The sequence below is a fragment of the Salvelinus sp. IW2-2015 genome, linkage group LG24 (assembly GCF_002910315.2).
Source record: "Salvelinus sp. IW2-2015 linkage group LG24, ASM291031v2, whole genome shotgun sequence".
Classification (NCBI taxonomy): Eukaryota; Metazoa; Chordata; class Actinopteri; order Salmoniformes; family Salmonidae; genus Salvelinus; species Salvelinus sp. IW2-2015.
This window is the reverse complement of record NC_036864.1, coordinates 1,766,224-1,793,565: the sequence shown is the minus strand read 5'-3', so window position 1 is coordinate 1,793,565 and position 27,342 is coordinate 1,766,224. Positions and strand designations below refer to the sequence as shown.

General features: G+C 42.6%; 1 protein-coding gene across 3 annotated transcripts in view; it reads left to right on the top strand.

Annotated features, from left to right (window-relative positions):
• Positions 1–27,342, top strand: part of gramd4a (GRAM domain containing 4a) — a 62,640-nt gene that overhangs the window by 29,150 nt on the left and 6,148 nt on the right. For all 3 annotated transcript variants that reach the window (XM_023969606.2, XM_023969605.2, XM_023969608.2), the window contains 11 exons: positions 15,130–15,250; positions 15,902–15,975; positions 17,408–17,552; positions 18,532–18,557; positions 18,673–18,764; positions 19,295–19,386; positions 26,029–26,077; positions 26,190–26,261; positions 26,393–26,436; positions 26,584–26,693; positions 27,074–27,228. In XM_023969606.2, the coding sequence (XP_023825374.1) occupies positions 15,130–15,250; positions 15,902–15,975; positions 17,408–17,552; positions 18,532–18,557; positions 18,673–18,764; positions 19,295–19,386; positions 26,029–26,077; positions 26,190–26,261; positions 26,393–26,436; positions 26,584–26,693; positions 27,074–27,228 (980 nt within the window). The remainder of the gene's footprint in view (positions 1–15,129; positions 15,251–15,901; positions 15,976–17,407; positions 17,553–18,531; positions 18,558–18,672; positions 18,765–19,294; positions 19,387–26,028; positions 26,078–26,189; positions 26,262–26,392; positions 26,437–26,583; positions 26,694–27,073; positions 27,229–27,342) is intronic.

Here is a 27,342-nt window from a genome sequence, read left to right as displayed (position 1 = left end):
GGCACTGTGATAGACTGCATCCAATTTGCTGATTTAGAGTGTTGGAGGCTATTTTGTAAATGACATCGTCAAAATCAAGGGTCGGTAGGATAGTCAGTTTTACGAGGGTATGTTTGGCAGCATGAGTGGAGGCTTTGTTGTGAAATAGGAAGCCAATTCCTAGATTTAATTTTGAATTGGAGATGCTTCATGTGAGTCTGGAAGGAGAGTTTACAGTCTAACCAGACACCTAGGTAGTTTTCCACATGTTCTAAGTCAGAACCTTCCAGAGTAGTGATGCTAGTCGGGCGGTCGGGTGCGGGCAACAATCCGTTGAAGAGCATGCATTTAGTTTTACTAGCATTTAAAAGCAGTTGGAGGCCACGGAAGGAGAGTTGTATGGCATTGAAGCTCATTTGAAGGTTTCTTAAGTGTCCAAAGAGGGGCCAGATGTATACAGAATGTGTCGTCTGCGTAGAGGTGGATCAGAGAATCACCAGCCGCAAGCGCGATGCCATATATACACAGAGAAAAGAGTCGGGCTGAGAATTGAACCCTGTGGCACCCCCATAGAGACTGCCAGAGGTCTGGACAACAGGCCCTCTGATTTGACACAGGGTTCTCTGTGTGTGTGTGTGTGTGTCTCTCTAACCCAGTGGGATGTAGGGCAGGGCAGCAATAGGAGAATATTGATCAGTCACTAACAGAACAGGACGGAACTAACTGTCCTGTATGGAATGCAGTTGGATTGTGTCAGGACAGCAGTGACATCAACAGTAGCATGAGGTATGGTGACATCGGGGTCACAGTAGGCTGGAGTTGGTGCCAATAGTACAGTGTCTCTGGGACCTGTAGGGTCTGTGTTTTTTAATAGATCGACCCTGTGTGCATGGGCTTTGCTTGTGTGCCGGGGTTAATAGATCAGCCAATCAGTCTCTGACTGTCCCCACCTACCGATTTGACCAATCCGCATCGTGTGTGTTAAAACGACGTCTACGTATACAGTACATAACACTGCCATGTTTTTTTATTGATGTGTACATGCATGCATAGCGCTGTCTTACACTAACTACTTACCCTCGTTGTTGGTGTGTTAAGTACTGTACAGAATGTGAACACAGCAGGTCGGTGTGTGTGAATGGACCCGTTGTTCTGCTGGTGTAATCTCATGCAGTACTTTTCCTCCTCTTAGCCGAGATGAGAGGGAATTTATTTGTCTGCTTGCATACACACATGGCATTCACACTGGACGCTGCCTTTGACTAGTATAGGGGTCCTGAGGTTCTGTCGGGACAGACTGCATGGGAGGGGAGTAGTCCAACGTACTTGGTTGGTAGATTCCAGGCCGTTTTAGGGACTCTACAAGGCTCCATCTCTAACTCTGCAGGGCCTCTTATTGTATTTATGCTATAGGATCCAGCTGTGACTCGCTCAAAGCAGACTAGACCCACATACCCTGATTCTCTCCTCTGGAGTTTTGATCGGCTATGAGGTTGTTTGTTTGGTACACATGTCGCAGTGTGACGCTAGGCTATAAACTTGACACCTAGACCGGCTGTCTGGCTGCTGACTGGAGCTGTATTTGAGTGCAGGGAGATTCTGAGTCTTTATTTGGGTCAGGTCCGTTAGGCAGTAACCTTCCACTGAATCCCAACTTCAGCGTAGTGGGACTAGGTTGTTTGGGCCTGTATCAGAGTGCTGGCGGGTCGCTTTTCTGAGGTGTAGAGTTGGGTCACTTCTGGTTTTGGTCAATACCATAGCCCAGTTGGAGTGTGGGATCCTGTGGTGTCAGTCAATACCCTAGCTCCGCAGGGTGCTGGCTGTGTATGTGAGGTGAGCGGGCGTGGTGTATCAGAGGAGATGGAGGACTGCAGCGGCCCAGACCCAGACTTTGCCTGGCTCGTCGACGGCGGTTGGACAGACAAGATTAAATCGCACAAGAGCAACCTCAACCTCAGTAAGTTAACACAACCTTTTAAGACCTCGGTCTCCCGCAACCTCAGTAGGTTCATGTGACCCGTTTGTCTGTCTGCCTCTTTTTGTCTGTCTCGATAGCCGCAGAATAATTGACCTGTCTTTTCTGGGTAACTATCTCCTAGCTATCTGTACTGTTTGTGTGTACCTCCTGTAGATTCAAGTTTATTGGTTAGACCAGCAGCTCGAGGGTGTGACATCACTCTAACTGTGAAGGGCTCAGTCTCCCCACTGTGTGTGGGATATGGATTATGAGGAGATGACACTCAAACCGCAAATCAGTTTCTTCTCAGCTGGTCAGTGGAGAGAACAGGAGTGCGACACTCGGGCATGTGTCTTAGCTATTTTAAGGACAATTGAACCACAAACATGACATTTGTGCATGACTCTGTCCCTGGGTTGTAGGTTACTGGGGTTCATTGTGGCCAGAGAAGGAAGGGAAATGGGCACACTCTGTTACTGTGCCACTGTGACCCAGGGTAAACTGCACTCATKATTCTGACGCTTAAGTGTTAGAAGTACACTAGTACCTCTGTTATATCTGCTTGGAGCACAGGTGTGCTCTCCATTGTATTCACAGTTACAATTGATACAGAAGTGATAATTAAATGTATTTTCAGGCACTAGCATTTTGTCCCATCCTAAATTGGTTTAGACTTGATTCTTCCGCCCCCTGGCTGAGTATAGAGATAAATGATAAATATGGTGTCTCCTATTGCCCTGGAAGAGGTCTTCTTCACTGATATATCCCTTAATCAATGTAAACTACGCCTTGGTCCTATTATTGCTCACACAATTTCTGTTTGCCGCAAAATTGAAAAACAAATGTGAATCAAAATGAGGGTGGCCTTTTGCCCCCCCCCCCCGTAGTTCAAATGTGGTATCTGCACTATTGCCGAAATCATGGACAGTATGGATTTTAGAACGTTCCAAGATTTTAAAGACTCATATACACTGAGAATACCAGACATTAGGAACACCTTTCTAGTATTGAGTTGCACCCCCTCCCCTTTTGCCCTCAACAGCCTCAATTCGTCGGTGCGTTCCACAGGGATGCTGGCCCATGTTGACTCCAATGCTTGCCACAGTTGTCAAGTTGGCTGGATGTCCTTTGGGTGATGGGCCATTCTTGATACACACGGGAAACTGTTGAGCGTGAAAAAGCCAGCAGTGTTGCAGTTCCTGGCACCTACCGTACTCCATTCAAAGGCACTTAAATATTTTTGTCTTGCCTATTCACTTTCTGARTGACGCACATGCACAATCCATGTCTCAATTGTCTTTAATCTGTCTCCTCCCCTTCATCTACACAGAGTTTAAGTGGATTTAACAAGTGACATCAATAAGGGATCATAGCTTTCACCTGGATTCACCTGGTCACTGTCATGGAAAGAGCAGGTGTTCTTAATGTTTTGTATACTCCGTGTATATTATGTGTCCAGGTTCAGCCACAACTCAGAGAAACATAGGGTATTACAGTTCTTCAGGTCCCTGTTCTTAATGTTTTTGTATACTCAGTGTATTTTAACAGGCAGCTCCTATTTTTACAACKTAGGTCAGCTATTCTGGCCTTTAGAATCCCCTGGGAAACCCAACTACCGAACCATCCAATGATGGGATTTATAAATAAATTATCTGTGCTCCCGAAAGTATTGATCTCTATATAAACAACTTTTAGAAAGCTCATTCTGAGCTAGCCATTAACTTCTCTGGGATATGTGGGACGCTAACGTCCCACTTGGCCAAAAGCCAGTAAAAATTCAGTGCCAAATTCAAATAAATTACTATAAAAATCAAACTTTCATTTAAATCACACATGAAAGATACCAAATTAAAGCTACACTTGTGAATCCAGCCAACATGTCAGAATTAAAATAGGCTTTTCGGCGAAAGCAAACGATGCTATGAGGATAGCAACAGAGTAAACAAAGAGAAAGAAGCATATTTCAACCCTGCAGGCGCGACACAAAACGCAGAAATAAAAATATAATTTATCCCTTTGACGAGCTTCTGTTTTTGGCACTCCAATATGTCCCATAAACATCACAAATTGTCCTTTTGTTCGATTAATTCCATCTATATATATATATATATATCCAAAATGTCAATTTATTTGGCGCGTTTGATCCAGAAAAACACCGGTTCCAACTTGTGCAACGTTACTACAAAATATCTCAAAAGTGACCTTTAAACTTTGCCAAAACATTTCAAACTACTTTTGTAATACAACTTTAGGTATTTTTTAACGTAAAAAAAATCTATAAAATATAAGACGGGATGATCTGTGTTCAATACAGGATTAAAACTAACTGTAGCTAGCTTTCTGGTCACGCGCCTCTAACAAACAGGACACTTTAAGTGACCCTCGTTCAAGATGGCCGTACTTCATTACACAAAGGAAAAAACCTCAACCAATTTCTAAAGACTGTTGACATCCAGTGGAAGTGGTAGGAACTGCAAGAAGGTCAATTAGAAATCTGGATTCCCAATAAATCCATTGAAAAGAGTGACCTCAAAAAAATATAAATAAATCCTGAATGGTTTGTCCTCGGGGTTTCACCTGCTAAATAAGTTMTGTTATACTCACAGACATGATTCAAACAGTTTTAGAAACTTCAGTGTTTTCTATCCAAATCTACTAATAATATGCATGTCTTCTGGGGATGAGTAGCTGACAGTTGAATTTGGGTATGCTTTTCATCCAAATGTGAAAATGCTGCCCCCTATCCTAGAGAAGTTAATGAATCTGAACAACCCTTTAACTGGAACAGAATGTGGAWAAATATTACCTTGACATCCCGTAATCCGAACCATCTATTTAAACATTTTAAATTTGTTCAGACTGGTGTTTAAATACAAGGAAAATGTTACAATTACATTTGTTTATTGTTACCCCTAAATCAGGTAGGCACATTTGTTCATATGGTGTGGGAGTGCCCTACAGTTACATTTTCAAAGTGCATGAATGTAAATATTCAATGAGTTGCATCTACTATGTTACTAAACTTCAGTAGCTCCTTGAATCTCAATCGATCAGAGACCATTACTACTGTCAGACAGCACTGCCTCAAAAAATATGTCGGCACTTAAAGGCGTCACTGTTAGAAGTTACAACATTATAATTATTGACAGTGAGAGCAAATGGTGCTAGTCAAAACAATTAAGGCCTGAAAAAATATACCCATACAATAAAGCCCAACATTTTTACAAAATCTTGTTTTTTAACTTTCTTTGCTTTCAGACCCACATGGGGAGGGTGGAGGTAAATACATCCTCTGTTGATGAGCAACCTTAGATGTTTAGAGGGGGTCCGGGCTTAGGGCAGGCAGGCCCAGTGTTGGGTCCACCTCGATGACCTGCTGACGGGATGAAGAGTGACAGTGTGACTGGCTCTGCCTGATTACTCCAGTACATTCAATATCCATTACACAAGCATGGGGAGAGGCCTGTGTGTTACATTACCCAGAATGCTTCACTCTTATCACCTAGGCTGCCTCTCTGTCCTGTCAGCTGTTGTCTAATAGGGTTATCGGCATTCTCTGGCACTTAGCACGAGGTCACAACTAAGCTACTTATACCACACAGTGCTCAAGTCGAGACWAACTTTTTCCACAGGTGGCGCTTGTGCTACAAACTTTTTTTTTCAGTTGATGACCCCAGCACATGATTTGGTCGCACACAATAAAAGGCCACTCTAAAATGTGCAGTTTTGTCACACAACACGATGCCACAGATGTCTCAAGTTGAGGGAGTGTACAATTGGCATGCTTGACTGCAGGACTGTCCACCAGAGCTGTTGTCAGAGAATGTTATGTTAATTTCTCTACCATTTTTAAGCTGCTGTTTTAGAGAATTTGGCATTTGGAATTTGCCTCAACCGCAAACCTCGTGTAACCACGCCAGCCCAGGACCTGCGGGGTCGTCTGAGACCTACCACCCAGACAGCTGATGAAACTGTGGGTTTGCACAACCGAAGAATATCTGCACAAACTGTCAATTGTCTCCAGGGAAGCTCATCCGCATGCTCGTCGTACTAACCAGGGTCTTGACCTGACTGCAGTGGGCAAATGTTCACCTGGCATGCTGGAGATGTGTGCTCTTCACAGATAAATCCCAGTTTCAAATGTGCCATCTGCCCGGCACATCAGTGATTTGCTGATGTGAACAAAGTGCCCAGTGGTGGGGTTATGGGCAGGCATAAGCTAYGGACAATGAACACAATTGCATTTTATCGATGGAAATTTGAATGCACAGAGAGACACTGACGAGATTCTGAGGCCCATTGTTGTGCCATTCTTCCGCCGCCAWCACCTCATGTTTCAGCATGGTAATGCACGGCCCCATGTCGCAAGGATTTGTACACAATTCCTGAAGCTCAACATTTCCCAGTTCTTCCATGGCCTGCATACCCACCAGACATGTCACCCATTGAGCATGTTTGGGATGCTCTGGATTAGAGGTCGACCGATTTTATGGTTTTTCAACACAGATACCGATTATTGGAGGACAAAAAAAGCAGATACCGATTAATCAGCCGATTTAATTTCAAAAATATATGTTTTATATATAAAAAATATATGTTTTATAGATATATCATATACACACACACACATTTTTATAATGACAATTGCAACAATACTGAATGAACAATGAACACTTATTTTAACTTAATACATAAATACACACACACACACACACACACACACACACACACACGCACGCACGCACACACAGCTCTGAAGTAACAATGATACTGAAGAGTCTGCTTAGGAGACAAATACTCTCAACTGTTTGAATAAAAATAGAGTAAGTTACCTGTGATGAATGTTGAAAACAAAAACTGTCATTTCTATATGCAGGAAATCCTATTTTAATAATGGGCATGGTAAGAATTGACGACCAAAGTGCGAGTCATAATTCCCATGACACCTTCTAGCAAAATCTGAAAAGCGGTTCCTTCATTTATTCCATAGGATATTTTTTAGATTCACTTAAAATAAGGTCTGTGTTTCGTGTATGCTTACACCACCTTGCCAATTTTATAACTGTGTAGATATCCATAGGACAAGGTAACTCTGATCAATATTGGCTAAATATAAGCGAAGATCATTTTTTTGTAGAGTGGATTTATGAAAATGTTGACAAACGTTACCTTATCCTAGTGAGATTTACACGGGTATCAAAACGTCGAGGCGGTTTAAGCCTGCACGAAACACAGACCTTATTTGAAGTAGATCAAGACATTCTCTATGGAAGACATGAACGGTAAAATAACGAAGGAACCCCTTTCAARTTCAGCCGCAAGTTATTACAGGAATTATAACGCGTCGACTATTTCTCTCTAAACCATATACCTTTGACTAATCCGTAAACTATCACCTCGAAAACAAAACGTTTATTCCGTTCCGTATTTTATCTAACGGGTGGCATCCATGAGTCTAAATATTCCTGTTACATTGCACAACCTTCAATGTTATGTCATAATTACGTAAAATTCTGGCAAATTAGTTCGCAAAGAGGCAGGCAGCCCAAATTGTTGCATATACCCTACAATTTTACCTGGTTAATATTGCCTGCTAACCTGGATTTCTTTTAGCTAAATATGCAGGTTTAACAATATACTTATGTATTGATTTTAAGAAAGGCATTGATGTTTATGGTTAAGTACACATTGGAGCAATGACAGTCATTGATTGTTTTTTATAAGATAAGTTTTTAATGCTAGCTAGCAATTTACCTTAGCTTACTGCATTCGCGGCACAGGCAGGCTCCTCGTGGAGTGCAATGTAATCAGTGTTAGAGCATTGGACTAGTTAACTGTAAGGTTGCAAGATTGGATCCCCCGAGCTGACAAGGTTAAACGTTCCTAGGCCGTCATTGAAAATAAGAATGTGTTCTTAACTGACTTGCCTAGTTAAATAAAGATTAAATAAAGGTGTAAAAAATATATAATAATAATAATTTTAAAAATCGGTAGGCTATATGTGAGAGCAGAGTTTGCTAAATAAATGCCCCGCGACTGATACAAATCATCACGATATCATTTTGCCAGGTAGGCCTACTTTGCAGTCAACATTTAATTAGGAAGGGTTTTTGGGAAAGCCGTTACAAATGTTCATTCAAACAGATCATAATGACCGAATTGCGCATGGCAAAGATTCAACCAAGACTTTGGACCCAACTTTTTGCACACATGGTATGCATACCCATTGCTGTTTTGAATAAATCTTGACAATTAAAAACAAAGCAAATTGTGAACCAACAACTTGCTACATATAATTTTTTTCAGTGGCACCCTAGCGACCAATTGAAAATGTATSTTGCGCTGCTAAATCAAAGGGTCGCTAATGAGTGTTTTGGTGGCAGTTTTGAGCCATGCCACGCTAAACTAGCAGGGCTGACACAGCACCTTTACCCTATAGCACATATACAGACATTTACATAAATACACGTTTACGATCATGATTACACATACAAAGTGGGGTAGAGGTAAAATAAAGCAAACKTCCATTGTTGAAGTACCGCAGTAACTTGTATGATAAGCCGAATTGAAGCGGAGTTGTCGTAGCTACTAAGTAAGTGGGCTTGTTTTAGAGCCACTTATTCACTCACTGACTGGCAAGCCACCGTTCAGATACTCCGCTGTAGTACTGGAGTATACAGTAGAGCTATAGACAGGTGGGCCATTCTGTCAGTGCTTCAGCCAACTCTTCTGTGTTCATTCATACCAGATGGTATCTGCTTGCCGTTTTTGCTACAACACATATGAGCTTCCACCCAGATGGGTACTTTTATTCCAACACTGACAGAACACAGAGATATCTGTTCTACCTGCCTGGAGGCCATCATTAACTGGATTGCGGGACAGAGAAAGGGAGTAAGATCTGTACAAGGAGGGAGGAAGAGAGGTAACGGGAGGGAGAGCGGGGAATGTACGGGGATTGGGAGGAAGAGACACAGCTCATCTKTAGTCTGGGTTCTATATCGTAGAAATGGAATGATTTCTATGTTCTGTATCCTCCAGCTCAGAGAGGGAACTTCAATACTCTGCTTGTGGCTGTGCTAGCAGGTAGGGGGTAGCACGGGGGACTGATACATATTTGATGAGGGTTAACAGGTAGAAATGAGAGCGATGGAGAGAGAGAAGAGTGTGACACTGCTGTAGTATAAATCTCCTATGTTAGATAATTAGGGAGATGGTGGTAGAGGAAACTGTGAATTATACATGTAGCCCTACAGGGGGGGAGTAGCGTCTCTTTCGCCCTCTCAACCTCTTTCTGTCAGCCCCCCCCGCCCCTCTTTCTCTTCTCTCAACATGCACTCACGGGGTGGACAGAAATCTATTGATCTGTTGTTTTTTCCTCTCACCCTCTCTTTTGTCCTTCTCTGTTTGATTTTGACCCCTAGTGTCAGTGCTGCTGTGGAGTCCGAGTGATCCTGGTGACAAGTCTGTCTAATCACACTGTACAGGCTAGCAGGGTTGCTGTGTAAGGTTGCGTCAGTACATAGTCGACTCGGCGTAAGATGGTATGTTAGTAGCGGCACGTTTTCTCGGGAACAGCACTTAATGTTTAGGAGAAAGACTGATCGAAGGCTGTGGGGTAAAGTAACACCAATATCTATATGGACGCATGTAATGTGTGTGTGCAATAATTTGTATGTAGCTTATAGCGTTAGGTCAACCACTGAGTTATGWCTGGTGTGTGTGACAGGACAGTATACCYTAGTAGTTGTATGGAGACRAGTGTTGTGATATGGTGTGGGTAGTCATTTATAATGGATGTTAGTTCCACAGGCTGTTGAGCTGTGTTCATTTACTGTAATTGACATTCCCATAGAAAATAAGTACCATGAGTGGGTGATCCTACGCACAACAACACAGTGGCGTAGTGAAGGGTAAATGCTGTTTACACCTTGTTTACACCTTTTAAGCTTTTACCCACCTTWTTTTTGCTGAAAAAAATGCATAGAAAATATAGGCGCTTTACTTCACTCACTGAACGACGATCAGCGTTTACCCACCTATTTTTATCACTAATAATACATTTGACAACAGTCACCTCAGCACTGATCTACAGTATGGCAGCGTTTACCCTACCATTCCTTACCATTGTATAAGGGCGGTGGATCTCCTCACTTTGCTTTGTTGCTCCTGACCAGAGTTTGGCTTCTATTGTTTTCAACTGACAACTCGTCCTCTGCTCCAGTCTTTTCCCCCCTATTTATTTTTTGTTGTTGGGTGGGGTGGATCRGCTTTAATATTTCAAATTGATTGTGGCTTCTACGTTGTAGAATAATAGTGAAGACATCAAAACTATGAAATAACACATTTATGTAGTAACCACAAAGTGTAAAAAAATAAAATAAATAAAAGATTCTAAATATTTTATGTGAGATTCTTCAAAGTAGCCACCCTTTGCCATTGACAGCTTTGCACACTTGGCATTCTCTCAACCAGATTCATGAGGTAGTCACCTGGATTGCATTTCAATTAACAGGTGTGCCTTGCTRAAAGTTAATTTGTTGAATTTCTTTCCTTAACTTCTTTCAGCTAGGGGGCAGAATTTTTATGTTTGGAAAAATAACGTTCCCAAGGTAAACTGACTATTTCTCAGGTCCAGATGCTAGAATATGCATATAATTGACAGATTAGGATAGGAAACACTCCAAAGCTTCCAAAACTGTCAAMATATTGTCTCAACATCAACTGTTCAGAGGAGACTGTGAATCAGGCCTTCATGGTYGAATTTCTGCCAAGAAATCACAACTAAAGGACACCAATAAGAAGACTTGCTTGGTCCAAGAAACAYGAGCAATGTTCACATTTTTGGTTCCAACCGCTGTGACTTTGGGAGACGCAAAGGAGGTGTGGTTAACACCGTGAAGCATGGTGGAGGAGGTGTGGCGGGGTTTTGCTGGTGACACTGATTTTATTTAGAATTCAAGGCACACTTAACCAGCATTCTGCAGTAATACACCATCCCATCTAGTTTGCGCTTAGTCCCACTATCATTTGTTTTTCAACAGGACAATGACCCAAAACACACCTCCAGGCTTTGAAAGGGCTATTTGACAAAGCGGGAGAGTGAGGGAKTGCTGCATCAGATGACCTGGCCACCACAATCACCTGACTTCAACCCAATTGAGATGGTTTGGGATGAGTTGGACTGCAGAGTGAATTCAAAGCTGCCAACAAGTGCTCAGCGTATGTGGGAACTCCTTCAAGACTGTTGGAAAAGCCTTCCAGGTGAAGCTGGTTGAGAGAATGCCTAGAGTGTGCAAAGCTGTCAGCAAGGCAAAGGGTGGCTAYTTTGAAGAATCTCAAATATAAAATATTTTTGATTTAACACTTTTGGTTACTACATATATAATATGTTCCTTTATGGTTGTATCCTATACAGTGACTTGTGCAAGTATTCACACCCCTTTGGAATTTTTCCAATTTTGTTGCCTTACAACCTGGAATCTAAAATAGATTTTTGTATAATTTGATTTAAACAACATGCCTACCACTTTGAAGATGCAAATATTTTTTATTGTGARACAAATAAGACAAACAGAACTTGAGAGTGCATAACTATTCACCCCCCAAAGTCAATACTTTGTAGATCCACCTTTCACAGCAATTACAGCTGCAAGTCTTTTGAGGTATGTCTCTATAAGCTTGGCACATCTAGCCACTGGGATTTTTCCCCATTCTTCAAGGCAAAACTGCTCCAGCTCCTTAAAGTTGGATGGGTTACGCTGGTGTACAGCAATCTTTAAGTCATACCACAGATTCTCAATTGGATTGAGGTCTGGTCCTTGACTAGGCCATTCCAAGACATTTTAAATGTTTCCCCTTAAACCACTCAAGTGTTGCTTTAGCAGGATGCTTAGRGTCATTGTCCTGCTGGAAGGTGAACCTCTGTTCCAGTCTCAAATCTCTGGAAGACTGAAACAGGTGTCCCTCAAGAATTTCCCTGTATTTAGCRCCATCCATCATTCCTTCAATTCTGACCAGTTTCCCAGTCCCTGCCAATGAAAAACATACCCACAGCATGATGCTGCCACCACCGTGTGTGGTTGCCTCTGATTAATGCCGCCCTCGCCTGGTCTGTGTTTTTATTTCTTTTTAGGTGGGTGGTCCTCTCTTGGCAGGTTTGTTGTGGTGCCATATTCTTTCCTTTTTTTATGATGGATTTAAATGTGCTTTAATGGGATGTTCAAAGTTCCGATTTTTTTTTTTATAACCCAACCCTGATCTGTACTTATCCATAACTTTGTCCCTTGCCTGTTTGGAGAGCTCCTTTTATTATTTTACTTTTATTTAACTAGGCAAGTCAGTTAACGAATTCTTATTTTCATTGACGGCCTATGAACAGTGGGTTAACTGCCTTGTTTTGGGGCAAAACTTATTTTTCTTCTTCTTTTTCTTCTTTTTTTTAGTTGTCAGCTCGGGGATTCTATCTCGCTAACTTTCGGTTATTAGTCCAACGCTCTAACCACTAGGCTACCTGCCGCTCCTTGGTCTTCATGGTYCCGCTTGCTTGTTGGTGCCCCTTGCTTAGTGGTATTGCAGACTCTGGGGCCTTTCAGAACAGGGGTGTGTGTATATWTACTAAGATCATGTGACACTTAGATTGCATACAGGTGGACTTTATTTCACTAATTATGTAACGTCTGAAGGTAATTGGTTGCACCAGGTCCTATTTAGGGGCTTCATAGCAAAGGGGGTGAATACATAAGCACGGGGGGGGCAAAAACGAATCTTTACACAAAATATTACAAATTGGTTATTACAAAGTGTATGTCCATTAATTGAAATCCAAATAAAAATACATTTAAATGACATGTTGTAATGCAACAAAATAGGAAAAAACGCCAAGGGGAATGAATACTTTTGCAAGACTGTGTGTGTAAACTCAGCAAAAAAATAAACGTTCCTTTTTTCAGGACCCGGTCTTTCAAAGATAATTCATAAAAATCCAAATAACTTCACAGATCTTCATTGTAAAGGGTTTAAACACTGTTTCCCATGCTTGTTCAATGAACCATAAACAATACATGAACATGCACCTGTGGAACGGTTGTTAAGACACTAACAGCTTACAGACGGTAGGCAATTAAGGTCACAATTTTATGAAAACTTAGGACACTAAAGAGCGCCTTTCTACTGACTCTGAAAAACACCAAAGAAAGATGCCCTGGGTCCCTGTTCACCTGCGTGAACGTGCCTTAGGTATGCTGCAAGGAGGCATGAGGACTGCAGATGTGACCAGGGCAATAAATTGCAATGTCCGTACTGTGAGAAGCTTAAGACAGAGCTACAGGTAGACGGGACGGACAGCTGATCGTCCTCGCAGTGGCAGACCACGTGTAGCACCAGCACAGGATCACTACATCCGAACATCACACCTGCGGGACAGGTACAGGATGGCAACAACTGCTCGAGTTACACCAGAACGCATAATCCCGCCATCAGTGCTCAGACTGTCCGCAATAGGCTGAGAGAGGCTGGACTGAGGGCTTGAGGCCTGTTGTAAGGCAGGTCCTCACCAGACATCACCGGCAACAGCGGTGACCTATGGGCACAAACCCACCGTCGCTGGACCAGACAAGACTGGCAAAAAGTGCTCTTCACTGACGAGTCGCGGTTTTGTCTCACCAGGGGTGATGGTCGGTTTGTGTTTATTGTTGAAGGAATGAGCGTTACACCGAGGCCTGTACTCTGGAGCGATCGATTTGGAGGTGGAGGGTCCGTCATGGTCTGGGGAGGTGTGTCACAGCATCATCGGACTGAGCTTGTTGTCATTGCAGGTAATCTCAATGCTGTGCGTTACACGGAAGACCTCCCTCGTGGAACCCTTCCTGCAGGCTCATCCTGACATGACCCTCCAGCATGACAATGCCACCAGCCATACTGCTCATTCTGGGCGTGATTTCCTCATGACAGGAATGTCAGTTCTGCCATGGCCGGCGAAGAGGCCGGATCTCAATCCCATTGAGCACTCTGGGACCTGTTGGATCGGAGGGTGAGGGCTAGGGCCCCCCCTCCAAGAAATGTCAGGGAACTGCAGGTGACTTGGTGGAAGAGTGGGTTAACATCTCACAGTAAGAACTGTCAATCTGGTGCAGTCCATGAGAGGAGATGCACTGCAGTACTTAATGCAGCTAGTGGCCACACCAGATACTGACTGTTACTTTTGATTTTGACCCCCCCCCTTTGTTCAGGGACACATTATTCCATTTCTGTTAGACACATGTCTGTGGAACTTGTTCAGTTTGTCTGTTGAATCTTATGTTCATACAAATATTTACACATGTTAAGTTTGCTGAAAATAAACGCAGTTGACAGTGAGAGGGTGTTTTTTGTTGTTGCTGTGTGTGTGTGTTGCAGTCACTTTGCAAAGATTTGAATCTGGCGTCACTTTGTGTATCCGTTAATGTGCCATGTTCATCAACCATGTGACTCCAGTCTTTGTGAGAGGAGCTGCCTGCTCTCTTCCAGTATTCATGAGACTCTGGTTGTGTGAGCAGGGACAAAAGGTGAGCAGGAACACAGGGCTGAGCTCAGTCATGAGGCTGAGAGGAGACATGGTCTGCCCAGTCACCTGATGACACCTGACACTACTGGAGTCAGCCAGGCGAGGAGAGGGRAGGGAGGGAGGGAAAGAGGTCAGTAAGAAAGAAGAGGATCGGAGAGACTGAAAGAGGAAGCGAGAAGGAAAAGAGGAAACGAGAAAGAAACAGGGGACATTAGTGAAACAATTACCGGAGTGTTCTCTCGTCTGTCAGCTGTGTATTGTGACTAGTGACCAGCCTCTTAGCATCGCAGTGGCTCGGCTCAGGATACATAGCAGAGCAGTGAAAGGAGCCAAGTGGGACAATGTAAGAGGATCACAATCTCATCCCATGATTATCATTCTGTACTGCATTCTGCAGAGGTTGAAATTTAATCACAGCTCAGAAGCTACCAGAATAACTGTTGTTGTTCTGAAACGGCCCCTTGTAAAGATGTGACAATATGATCCAGATCATCGCCAAGGTTTAAACCAGATTTGACCAGATTTTGAACAAATGGAAATTGTTTTTCTGGAATCTTTGTGGATTAACAACGGGGGTAAACAAATGTGGTGCTAATCACCATTGTCATCATTATCATCATGATACCAGTCATTCATGTGTGTTTTTCAGAAGAGGAGTTGAGGAAGCTACGAGARGAAACGAATGTGGAGAAGATAAAGGAAGAGCTGGAGAGGGAGAGGGGGAAGAGGCTCGACCTCGAACTGAGGATGAACGAGGTGCTGAAATCCAGGTCGGTGATGGAGAGAGCGAGGGGAACGTAATGTGTGTCATCTCATCCTCTAAGTGTTGCTCACTTAGAGCACTTAGAGATAGTCACGTCCCTCTCTGTCTGTGTGTCTGTCTATCTTTTGTGTTGTTTTTGCCGCACTGCTTTGTTTTATCTTGGCCAGGTCGCAGTTGTAAATGAGAACTTGTTCTCTACTGGCCTACCTGGTCAATTTAAAAAAGGCGCGTGTGTGTGTGTGTGCTGCATCCAGTGCTGCCACCCTGCCTACCCCAGTGGGCTGCAACGAGTATAAATAGCTTGAAACACTTCATTGGTGACATGTCCAAAAAAAATTGGGACTATATAACAAATACCAAAAGATTGTTTTTGGGTTGAATTTTCCTTTCAAGTAAAGCCTGGTGTTCTCCCAGTCCATTCAGAATGGATTTCAGTGGCATTTTAGCTCCTGCCAACAGGACCTTCCACCATGTGGAATGTCTCCTTGGCCTTACAAGGGCATAGAGGGGCATGAAGATACATTATACATCAAATAACCAAAATTATAGGGGGCATAARGCCCATGAAGGGTGTACTTGAATGTTTGTTTACATAGCGTGGCAAAGACTCACTCTTTTTCTGTCTTTCTCCTCTCCTTTTTTTCTATTCTTCTATCAGGTTGGAAGACTCGCCGCCACAGCCTGCCCGTAAACCCCCGTCTCCGACGCCTGCTGCCAATGGCAAAGACACCGGTAAGCAAGGCAGAAAGTGGACTACGGTGTAACACCTCTGACTGCTGATAGTATACCCCAAAAACCGCCCCTAACCAGTACTGTTTATGGAATTGAAGAGACCAGATTGATACTGCTCACACCCGATCCCAGATCTGTAAAGATCTTAAATAAGATGCCAGTTTCAGTATTTACCGAGCCTTGGGTCAGAAGAAACCTTTGTCAGAAAYGGCAGTAACGCTCATAGATCAGTGAAATAAAAGGGTTTGTAGGACTACAGGGCAGCTGGAGACTGGGAAGGCATTCAGGAGTCCGGTTGAAGCCAGTGATAGCCCGGTTGTAGACCCGACGGGAAAAGAACAGGAGCCCGACGTTTCCTCTGACTCTATAGGGACTGTGGGAAGACTGTAATAACCCTACATATGTGTGTGGGTGGGGGATTCAGGATGATGGAGAATCTATTTTCTCCATGTGGGATTTCACATATTGACAAACGCACTCACAAAGAATCTTGAGACAATGCAGAATACCTGTTTTTCATCAAAGTTAGAGGTGTGTGTGTGTGTTCTCATATCAAAATAATTTCTTCAAAAATGATCTGTTTCCCCATTCATTTTAAAACTCTAACCCAACCGTATAAGGACGGGCAGCTTTAATAGCAGTGTTTAGTGCAGAACACATTCCGGGTGCTGAACATCCTCTTTACCAGATATATTTTAGTGTGTGTGGAGCACAGATTACTGGCAGGCAGCCGATCTGCCGGCAGGCTGGAAGAAAGACACGGTTTGTGTGTGTGGGACGGAACACTTTCAACTGTAGAAGTGTCTTTTGAAAAAGCAAAAATCTTGATTCTTTTAGGGTTCCAGAACCAGTTTGTCTYGTAGCTTCAGGTGCTGGTGACACTGGCGAGGGTTTTATTGTAGGAAATGGGCTCGGTTTAATCTAGGCCAAACAGGCCCACGGCGTCAGTTAGAGCAGCCTCGCCAAATGTAGAATGTGSGCGTACGTGAATKTGTGTTTCTGTAAGAGACRCACAAGGAGCTCAGTGTGTAATTTAGGTTAATGGGTCTTTGGTATTAACTCTAAATTAAACCAGCGTCTTAACAGGGAGATCTACAGACCTTTATCTCCTTCTCTACCTGTCTWCATTTAATAAACGGCTTCAGGTAGTTCGAAGTTGCCCTTGGGCACAGACATTCCAAACMGACAGGGRGGCAACTTCATTGTAYTAATTATAAACCTGCGCTGCCTGTAACCTCTCTTCCTGTGTCTGTCTTGTCCTCGCTCTCCTTCTTTCTCTGTCTTTTTGAATGTGCATTTATTTATATTCAGTAACAAGATAAAAGACAAAAGAACAAACATGAGTCCTCTTCGACGTGTACAGTAACGTGAAACGCCCACTAACAAATAAAGAAGTCTAATGAGAATGTGACCTTCAACTCTGCCCCTCCAGACAAAGAGAAGCCGCCGCAGGGGGAGACCCTGTACTTGCGGGCGTGGAGGTGGCTCTACGACAGGGTGGGGGTCTACATAGAAGACTTCCGCTTCGTCCCGGAGGAGAACACTGTGGAGGCTGAGGAACCGCTAAGCGCTAAAAGGTGCGTTGTTCTATTCATACGATGGGTTGTGAAAATCCTAGAAATACAATGGAATGAATGGGTCCACCCCATCATGGATTATTGGTTTACATTGGAATGTCTGTTCTTGTAAACGTATTTCTATGTACTAAAAGGTGAGTACTGAACCAGCTGGTGAAAACAGCAGTCACATTGAGAGGCTGTGTTGTAGTAGTCAATATCTGAACATGTGAACACCTCTGGACCTTCTCTATATGTTGCACATCACTGAATACAGTGTCTGTGCCATCTGGTGGTGGCTTGACCACACTACCACTCCCTGCAGCCATTGACWGAGGCTATAGACATTGCCCTCAGGCACTGATTTAGGATCAGCTTCACTATCCCCCAATTCTAACCTTAACCATTAGGGGGTAAACTCCACACTGATCTTAGATCAGTGTCTAGATGCAACTCATACGTCCTGCTCCACTTGWAGCTAGCTGGGTTCAGTCTAGGACTTGGCTCATTTTGAMGCTCAGCACAGATCAGATAGTATAGGGTTTACTCATCCTTCAGGTCATGGGCTGCTGTGACCTTASGCAGGAGAGTACTGTAAACGCACGCACGCGTGCACACGGATTGGATAAAAGTTGTCAGCGCAGGTAGAAAGCTCTAGAAAGAATGTGCTGTATTGTAGCTGACCTTGTGGCGAGAACTGAGAGAAATAGATTGAGCTCTTCTTTCCTCTCCTCCTTGCCTCTGTGTGACTCATAAACAGGATGATCAGTGGGTTGAGGTGTTGCCACCTCCTCCGCAGGAACATTTCGCTCTTTCAGTAGATTTTTGAGGATTGTGCTCCCCCACTGTGTGGTGTCTGTGTATGCTAAAGTAGCATACACAGACGTTAGCATGCTAAAGTAGCATACACAGACGTTAGCATGCTAAAGTAGCATACACAGACGTTAGCATGCTAAAGTTCCTGTTGTAACATTACTGTTTTGTATGTCCCCCTCTCCAGGCTAACAGAAAACATGAGGCGACTCAGTGAGTATTTATAGATGAATTCCCACTCGGAACAGTCATACCTTCTGCCGTTGAGCTACTGCCGGTCAGATATTGTGACGTGACAAGTCGATGACTGATTTTGTAATTTTTCCAGAGCGAGGAGCCAGACCTGTCACTAACTTCATGAGGAACCTCTCAGCCTTATCCAACTGGCACTCAGTATACACCTCAGCTATTTCCTTCATAGTGAGTACAACTGCTCCTATCTGTCTTTTTAAAAGGATATGAGAGTCATGTCCAAATCATCTAGAAGTGACTGTTGCGCAACACAATTCATTTGAGTAACTTTAGGATGATTTGGACATGAAGGCCCAAATAATGCTCRTATTGGTACCATTGACTTGCGTTGGAGTTGTGCCACAAATGTAAAAAGTTAGCATTTGGAAACGGGGCCAGGTAAACAAAACCAAAGCACGGATGTCCATAGACTGCTTACAGGGTAAGGAAACGAATATGTAACTGTAGGCGTTTGACTACTGGAAACGTTATCKCTCGACTTTGACACATGCTATTCTATAGAGATGGACATCGACCAAATGTCTCTTCTGTTTGTCTCTTCAACTTCCTCTCATTCGATGTCCCAAATCTCCCACTATATTCAGTAGTGCTTGTCATTTAGGAGACGTGTATATTACATCTGGTGATTGTGAGAAATAGGATGTAGGCTAAGTGCTGGATGAAATGATGATTGTCATTTGTATTTCCTCCTGTCTCAGATCTACATGAATGCTGCGTGGCATGGCTGGGCCATCCCCATGTTCCTCTTCTTGGCCATCCTGAGGCTCTCCTTGAATTACCTCATTGCTAAGTAAGACATGCATACAGCACATACACACACACACACACACACATTGATATTACGTTGTCATTTATTGATGATGCTGCGTGATGCAACTACACTGAACCGGAGTATGTGAGTGGAGCTAGAGCGGAGCGTGCCCAATTTCACTGGAGCGAAATTCCCAAAGACCTGAGCGTCGGCCTTCTCATCCGCTCCAATTTTTGTTCCAGTCGCGCTCACTTCACGAGCTCAGGGCATGCCTGGCCCAGCATGCATCTGTAGTCTACCTGTGTGCTGCTAACAGTCCCTTACTTTAGCTACTGTCATGGAGTTCGCTAAATATTTTCATAAACTGATAAAACACACAGGTGCWAAATCAAGGTGACTTATAAAGATGAGGACCAAGAGGGAGTGCAGTGATGTAGTGTCCACAACTAAGGTGGATATGTAACGAAGTGTGTCATTGTAGCAAAGTATTTTTAACAAATCTAAATCTCTTAAACGTTTTGTAAATTTTTGTTTTTATTATCTATACAATAGGCCATAATTGATTTTGGCCCAATAGGCCTGGCATATTCCCACGTTCGAGGAGCTTTCTGTTTTGATTGGGTTATTTAGCCTAAAAACCGTTTAGACCTACATATAGAAAAGGGTGTTTATCATCCCCAGTGGCTCTGCAAGTGAGGAGAAGATATTCTCAGCTGCTGGCCAGCTCTCTAGGTAGCATCACATGAGTCTGAAGCCCCAGACGGGCCTCGTATTTTTACAAATGTATTTCTAAAAATGAATTCAAAGGCACTTTTTTGTTTAAATTGAATTGAATACTTAGTATATCACAATTTATAGACTGTAAAGATTTAATGCAACGAAATGCTGAGCGCTACCAGCCTATTGTGTAGCACGTGCAAATGCTTCACAATGTATTTCTTTGTGGTCTATAGACTTGAAATTATATAGCCTAAATAATTATTTTTCTTTCCTTAGGCCCCTGTCTGGCTCCTGCCCTATTTAGAGTGTTTATATACTGTTTAATATGACATGTAGCCCATTTTTTAAATGGCTTGCTTCTTCCATTCACCTTTTTCATGTTTATTCAAATACTTTTCATTAAAATCCACATGGTTTGGTTTCAATACTTAAAAACCAATTGGTAGGTCCAGGTAGTCACAAAAATAAATGGGTGTTGGTTAAATTGTGATTTTAATGAATGGAGCTTACTTGGAGTGGTTTTTAGCGGAGCTGTAGGAAAGGACATGGAATGGTGAGCGGGATTTCCAATGTTGTGTTTATTTCCAACAGAAATATAAACACAACATGCAACAATTTCAAAGATTTTACGAAGTTACAGTTCTTCTAAGGAAATCAGTCAATTTAAATAAATAAATTTAAGCCTAATCTATGGATTTCACATGACTGGAAATGCAGATATGCCTCTGTTGGTCAGAGAAACCTTTTTAAAAAGAAAAGTAGGGGCGTGGATCTGAAAACCAGTCAGTACCTGGTGTGACCACCATTTGCCTCATTGTGGGTGACATAGCTCCTTCGCATAGAGTTTATCAGACTGATGATTGTGCAATGTTATCCCACCCCTCCTTCAATGGCTGTGGGAAGTTGCTGGATATTGTCGGGAACTTAGACACGCTGTCGTATACGTCGATCCAGAGCATCCCAAACATGCTCAATGGGTAACATGTCTATGTATGTAGGCCATGAAAGAACTGGGACATTTTCAGCTTCCAGGCATTTTGTACAGATGCAACATGGGGCTGTGCATTATCATGCTGAAACATGAGGTAATGGTGACTGAGGAATGGTGCGACAATGGGCCTCAGGATCTCGTCACGGTATCTCTTTGCATTCAAATTGCCATCGATAAAATGCAATTGTGTTCGTTGTCCGTAGCTTATGCCTGCCCATACCATAACCCTACCGCCACCGTGGCGCACTCAATTCAATGTTGACATCAGCAAACCGCTCGTCAACATGCCGTCATACACGCTGTCTGCCCAGTACAGTTGAAACCGAGATTGATCCCTGAAGAGCACACTTCTCCAGCGTGCCAGTGTCTATTGAAGGTGAGAATTTGCCCACTGAAGTTGGTTACGACGCCCAGGTCAAGAACCTGGTGAGGATGACGAGCATGCAGATGAGCTTCCCTGAGAAGGTTTCTGACTGTTTGTGCAGAAAGTTTAACTTCTTCAGGCTGCAAGCCCGATATCGGTACACCTCTGACAACATCCAGCTCAAGTGCAGGGCGCGAAATTCAAAATCTATTTTTTTAAAATATTTAACTTTCACACATTAACAAGTCCAATACAGCATTTGAAAGATAAACATCTTGTCAATCCAGCCAACATGTCYGATTTTTTAAATGTTTTACAGAGAAAACACCACATATATTTATGTTAGCTCACCACCAAATAAAAAAGAGGACAGACATTTTTCACAGCACAAGTAGGATGAAGTAGCATGCACAAGCCAACCTAACTAACCTAAAACCAACCTAAATAACTTAGAAAAAACTACCTCAGATGACAGTCCTATAACATGTTACACAATAAATCTATGTTTTTGTTCCAAAAAATTGCTATTTTAGCTATAAATCAGTTTTACATTACTGCTACCATCATAGCTACAGTCAGAAATCGCACGGGAGTAGCCAGAGAAAATACAGACACCAACGTCAACTACTAATTACACATCAGAAAACATTTCAGAGAAATATATGGTGGATAGCTAATGAAAGACAAAGATCTTGTGAATACAGACAATATTTCCGATTCTGAAGTGTTTTACAGCGAAAACACCACATATATTTATGTTAGCTCACCACCAAAACAAAAGACAGACAGACATTTTCACAGCAACGGTAGCATGCAAGTAGCATGCACAAAGCTAACCAAACTAACCTAGAACCAACCTAAATAACCTAGAACCAACCTAAATAACCTAGAAAAAACTCCCTCAGATGACAGTCCTATAACATGTTACACAATAAATCTATGTTTTGTTCGAAGAATTTGCATATTTTAGCTATAAATCAGTTTTACATTACTGCTACCATCTTAGCCACCATCATAGCTACAGTCAGAAATCGCACGGGAGTAGCCAGAGAAAATACAGCACCAACGTCAACTACTAATTACACATCAGAAAACATTTCAGAAAAATATATGGTGGATAGCTAATGAAGAGAAAGATCTTGGAATACAGACAATATTTCCGATTTCTGAAGTGTTTTACAGCGAAAACACAATATATCGTTATATTAGCTTACTACAATAGCTAACACACAGCAGCATTGATTCTAGTCAAACGCTAGCGATAGCACAGTTCGACAGATATATGAAAAAGCATCCCAAATGGGTCCTTATCTTTGTTGATTTTCCATCAGAATGTTCTCCAAAGGGTCCTTTGTTCAGAACCGTGTTCATTTGGACCTAGAACGAACGATGTCCCTCTTGAATTAGCATGGCACACTGGCCATGCCGTGCTAACCTCTCCGTCTTGACAAAATTCTTGCGTCGCATCACGTCTAAAGTCCAGAATAAATTTCAATAATATAATTAAAGTATATTGAAAAAAACATACTTTAGGATGATATTGTGACATGTATCAAATAAAATCGAAGCTGGAGGTCATATTCACCTATAACGAGGGTTTTCCAGGAGCGCAGTCCAGATCCTACTTCGCGCCCAGAAAAAAAAATTAAGTGCGCACTTATCACTCCAAGATGTTGTTTTCAGACCCTGACAGAGATAATCAAGTCATTTCTTCTCTCACTTCCGCATGACATCCAGGGGAAGGCGTGTGACGTGTTTCTACAGTCCTAAGTGCCAAGGCCTTTTATAGAGAGTATCTTGAAGAGAGACATAGCTTCTTGGAAATTTCACTTTTTACAGAAAATGGGCTGTAAAAAGAGTTATGTTTCACTTAGAGAAATAATTAAACCTGTTTTAGAAACTAGACAGTGTTTTCTATCCAAAAGTAATAATAATATGCATATTGTACGAGCAAGAATTGAGTACGAGGCCGTTTGAAATGGCCACCTCTTTCCACTGCTGATACTCACTGCTGATATTTGAGCCATAAGAGGTTTTAAGGTGCAAACCCAGTTTCATCAGCTGTCCGGTTGGCTGGTCTCAGACGATCCCGCAGGTGATGTGGAGTTCCTGGGCTGGTGGTCTGCAGTTGTGAGGCCAGTTAGACGTACTACCAAATTCTCAAACCACGTTTGAGGCGGCTTATGGTAGAGAAATGAAGATTAAATTATCTGGCAACAGGTTGGACATTCCTGCAGTCAGCTTGCCAATTGCACGCTCGCTCAAAACTTGAGACATCTGTGGCATTGTGTTGTGACAACTGCACATTTTTAGTGGCCTTTTATTGTCCCCAGCACAAGTTGCACCTGTGTAATGATCATGCTGTTTAATCCGCTTCTTGATATGCCGACCTGTCAGGTACACTATCGGTCAAAAGTTTTAGAACATCTACTCATTCAAAGGTTTTTCTTTATTTTTAGTGAAGACATCAAAACTATGAAATAACACATATGGAATCATGTAGTAACCAAAAAGTGTTAAACAAATCAAAATATATTTTACATTTGAGATTATTCAAATAGCCACCATTTGCCTTGACAGCTTTGCACACTCTTGGCATGCTCTCAACAAGCTTCACCTGGAATGCTTTTCCAACAGTCTTGAAGGAGTTTCAATATATGCTGAGCACTTGCTTTTCCTTCACTCTGCAGTCCAACTCCTCTCAAACCATCTCATTTTGGTTGAGGTCGGGGGATTGTGGAGGCCAGGTCATCTGATGCAGCACTCATCACTCTCCCTCTAGGTTAAACAGCCCTTACACAGCCTGGAGGTGTGTTAGGTCATTGTCCTGTTGAGAAAAAAGATGATAGTCCCACTAAGCCCAAACCAGATGGGATGGCGTATCACTGCAGAATGCTGTATTAGCCATGCTGGTTAAGTGTGCCTTTTTAAAATTCTAAATAAATCAGTCATCAGCAAAGTACCCCCCCCCCCCCCCCACACACACCATCACACCTCCTCCTCCATGCTTTACGGTTGGAAATACACATGCAGAGATCATCCGTTCACCCACACCGCGTCTCACAAAGACACGGCGGTTGGAACCAAAAATCTACATTTTGGACTCCAGACCAAAGGACAAATTTCCACCGGTATAATGTCCGTTGCTTGTGTTTCTTGGCCCAAGCAAGTCTCTACTTATCGGTGTCCTTTAGTAGTGGTTTATTTGCAGCAATTCTACCATGAAGTCCTGATTCACAGTCTCCTCTGAACAGTTGATGTTGAATTGTGTCTGTTACTTGAACACTCTGAAGCATTTATTTGGGCTGCAATTTCTGAGGCTGGTAAATCAAATGAACTTATCCTCTGCAGCAGCGGTAACTCTGGGTCTTCCATTTCTGTGGCGGTCTTCATGAGAGCCAGTTTCATCATAGCGCTTGATGGTTTTTGCGACTGCACTTGAAGAAACTTTCAAAGTTCTTGAAATGTTCCGTATTGACTGACCTTCATGTCTTAAAATAATGATGGACTATCGTTTTGTTGCTTATTTGAGCTCTTCTTGCCATAATATGGACTTGGTATTTTGCCAAATAGGGCTATCTTCTGTATACCCCTCCTACCTTGTCACAACACAACTGATTGACTCAAACGCATTAAGAAGGAAAGAAATTCCACAAATTAACTTTTAACAAGGCACACCTGTTAATTGAAATGAATTCCAGGTGACTACCTCATGAAGCTGGTTGAGAGAATGCCAAGAGTGTGCAAAGCTGTGAAGGCAAAGGGTGGCTATTTGAAGAATCTCAAATATAAAATGTATTTTTGATTTAACGCTTTTTGGTTACTACATGAATCCATATGTGTTATTTCATAGTTTTGATGTCTTCACTATTATTCTACAATGTAGAAAGTAATAAAAATATAGAGAATCCCTTGAATGAGTAGGTGTTCTAAAACTTTTTACCGGTAGTGTAGATGAATTATCTTGGCAAAGGAGAAATGTTCACTAACAGAGACATAAGCAAGTAAGTGTGTGCACATTATATTTCAGCTCATGAAACAAGGGACCAAGACTTTTACATGTTGTGTTCATATTTACCAAGTTTTGATCAATAAATTCATACTCCACTCCCTATTACATGTAATTACACTGTACCTACCTATGTAATGTGGTGCAGCTCATTTTCACAGAAGCCTTTAGAGCAGGGATGGGCAACTTTGATAGGGGTGGGGGCTTCCCAAAATCTGAACTCATCGTGGGGGACCACAGTGGCTCGCGGGTCTGCGTGCCCTTATCCATACCCACACATGCAGTCAGAACCGTCCCTAGTCTTTTTGGAGACCCTAAGCAAAACTTTGTTCCCTGCCACTTTGCGAACAAAACATTTTAACGGCCCCCCTCTAGACAGCAGATTTAAATTTAAAAAAGCTAGACTAATTTACCAATCTAAAAAATATTAGCTGACATGGGCTAATTGCGTGACAGTCAGTGACTGACATAAGAGAAACTGCTTATACACAACCAAAATGTGCATATTATTTTATTTTAACTCTCAACAGTAAGTTGAGACCCTTGCTTTAGAGTTTTTTTTWAACATTTTAAACACTTCCCTTTTTTCCTTTTCAGAGGTTGGAGGATTCAGTGGAGCATTGTGCCGGATATTACGGATCCTATAGTAAGACGCCTCCCATTTCACTTGACTTCCTCTTAGCTTCCTGATCTCACAGGAAGTGGCCTGTCGTATTTCCTGCCTATGAGCTGGTTTTGTTTGGGTTTGTTTCGTGTAGGAGCCGTCAAAGGATGATTTGACTGTGTCTGAAAAGTTCCAGTTGGTGCTTGATGTTGCACAAAAAGCCCAGGTACAGTAGTAGCCAGCACACGCACACACAAGCACGCATAAATACGCACGTACGCACACACACACACAAACACACCACATTAAGACATTGTGTGTTTTTGGGAAAGTCATTTTGTTGGGCTTTTTTCACAGAACCTTTTTGGTAAGATGGCGGATGTTTTGGAGAAAATAAAGAAGTAAGTAAGAAAATGGCTGTTTCACTCTCTTCCCATTCTATGCTCTTTCCCTCTGATGTTGGTCTGAATAGTTCATCAAAATGGTTTCTCTCTCTCTCGCCCTCGCTCTTTCGCCCTCTGTCTGTGTGTGTGTCTGTGTGTGCGCAGCCTGTTCATGTGGGTGCAGCCTGAGATCACTCAGAAGCTCTACATCAGCCTGTGGGTTACCTTTCTCTCCTCCTGCATACTGCCCTATAAACTCGTGGGCTTCATGATTGGTGAGTACGCGCACGCACACACACACACACACACACACGCTGAGTGAAATGCTATGGTTGCGTAACATTCAATATAAAAACCACCCTTTGTTCTCTTCATTGCTGCTCGAGGGCATTGTCTCTTGGCACACTGAGATTCAATGTTTGTTCCTCTCTAAAGCAATTAGTCTTCTCCTGTGTGTTCCCTGTTGGTGCCTGTATTGTTTACAGCAGACACACGTTTTATGAAATACATAAAACGTGTAAACAATAAAGTATACCAACATAATTTTTTGGTACAATCCATTGTACTTAGCAACATTACTGTGTCAACTTTTTCATTATTATTATTTTTTAAACCTGAAGAATTGGCTTTTTAAAGTCTCTTCTTTTTCTCTCAGGGCTGTATGCAGGGATCAAGTTCTTCATCATAGACTTCTTGTTTAAGAGCTGTCCCAAGCTGAGGGACAAATATGACACACCTCACATCGACTGGAATAACCTACCAACTGATCCACAGTTGAAGGAGAGGACCAACGCCACAATGTCTCGACGGGTGAGGACACGCACCTGTGAATGCGTACACAGACGCACATATACACGTCCACACACACACGCACGCAACATATACAGTATACGATAACACACACACTGTCATCTGACAACTTAC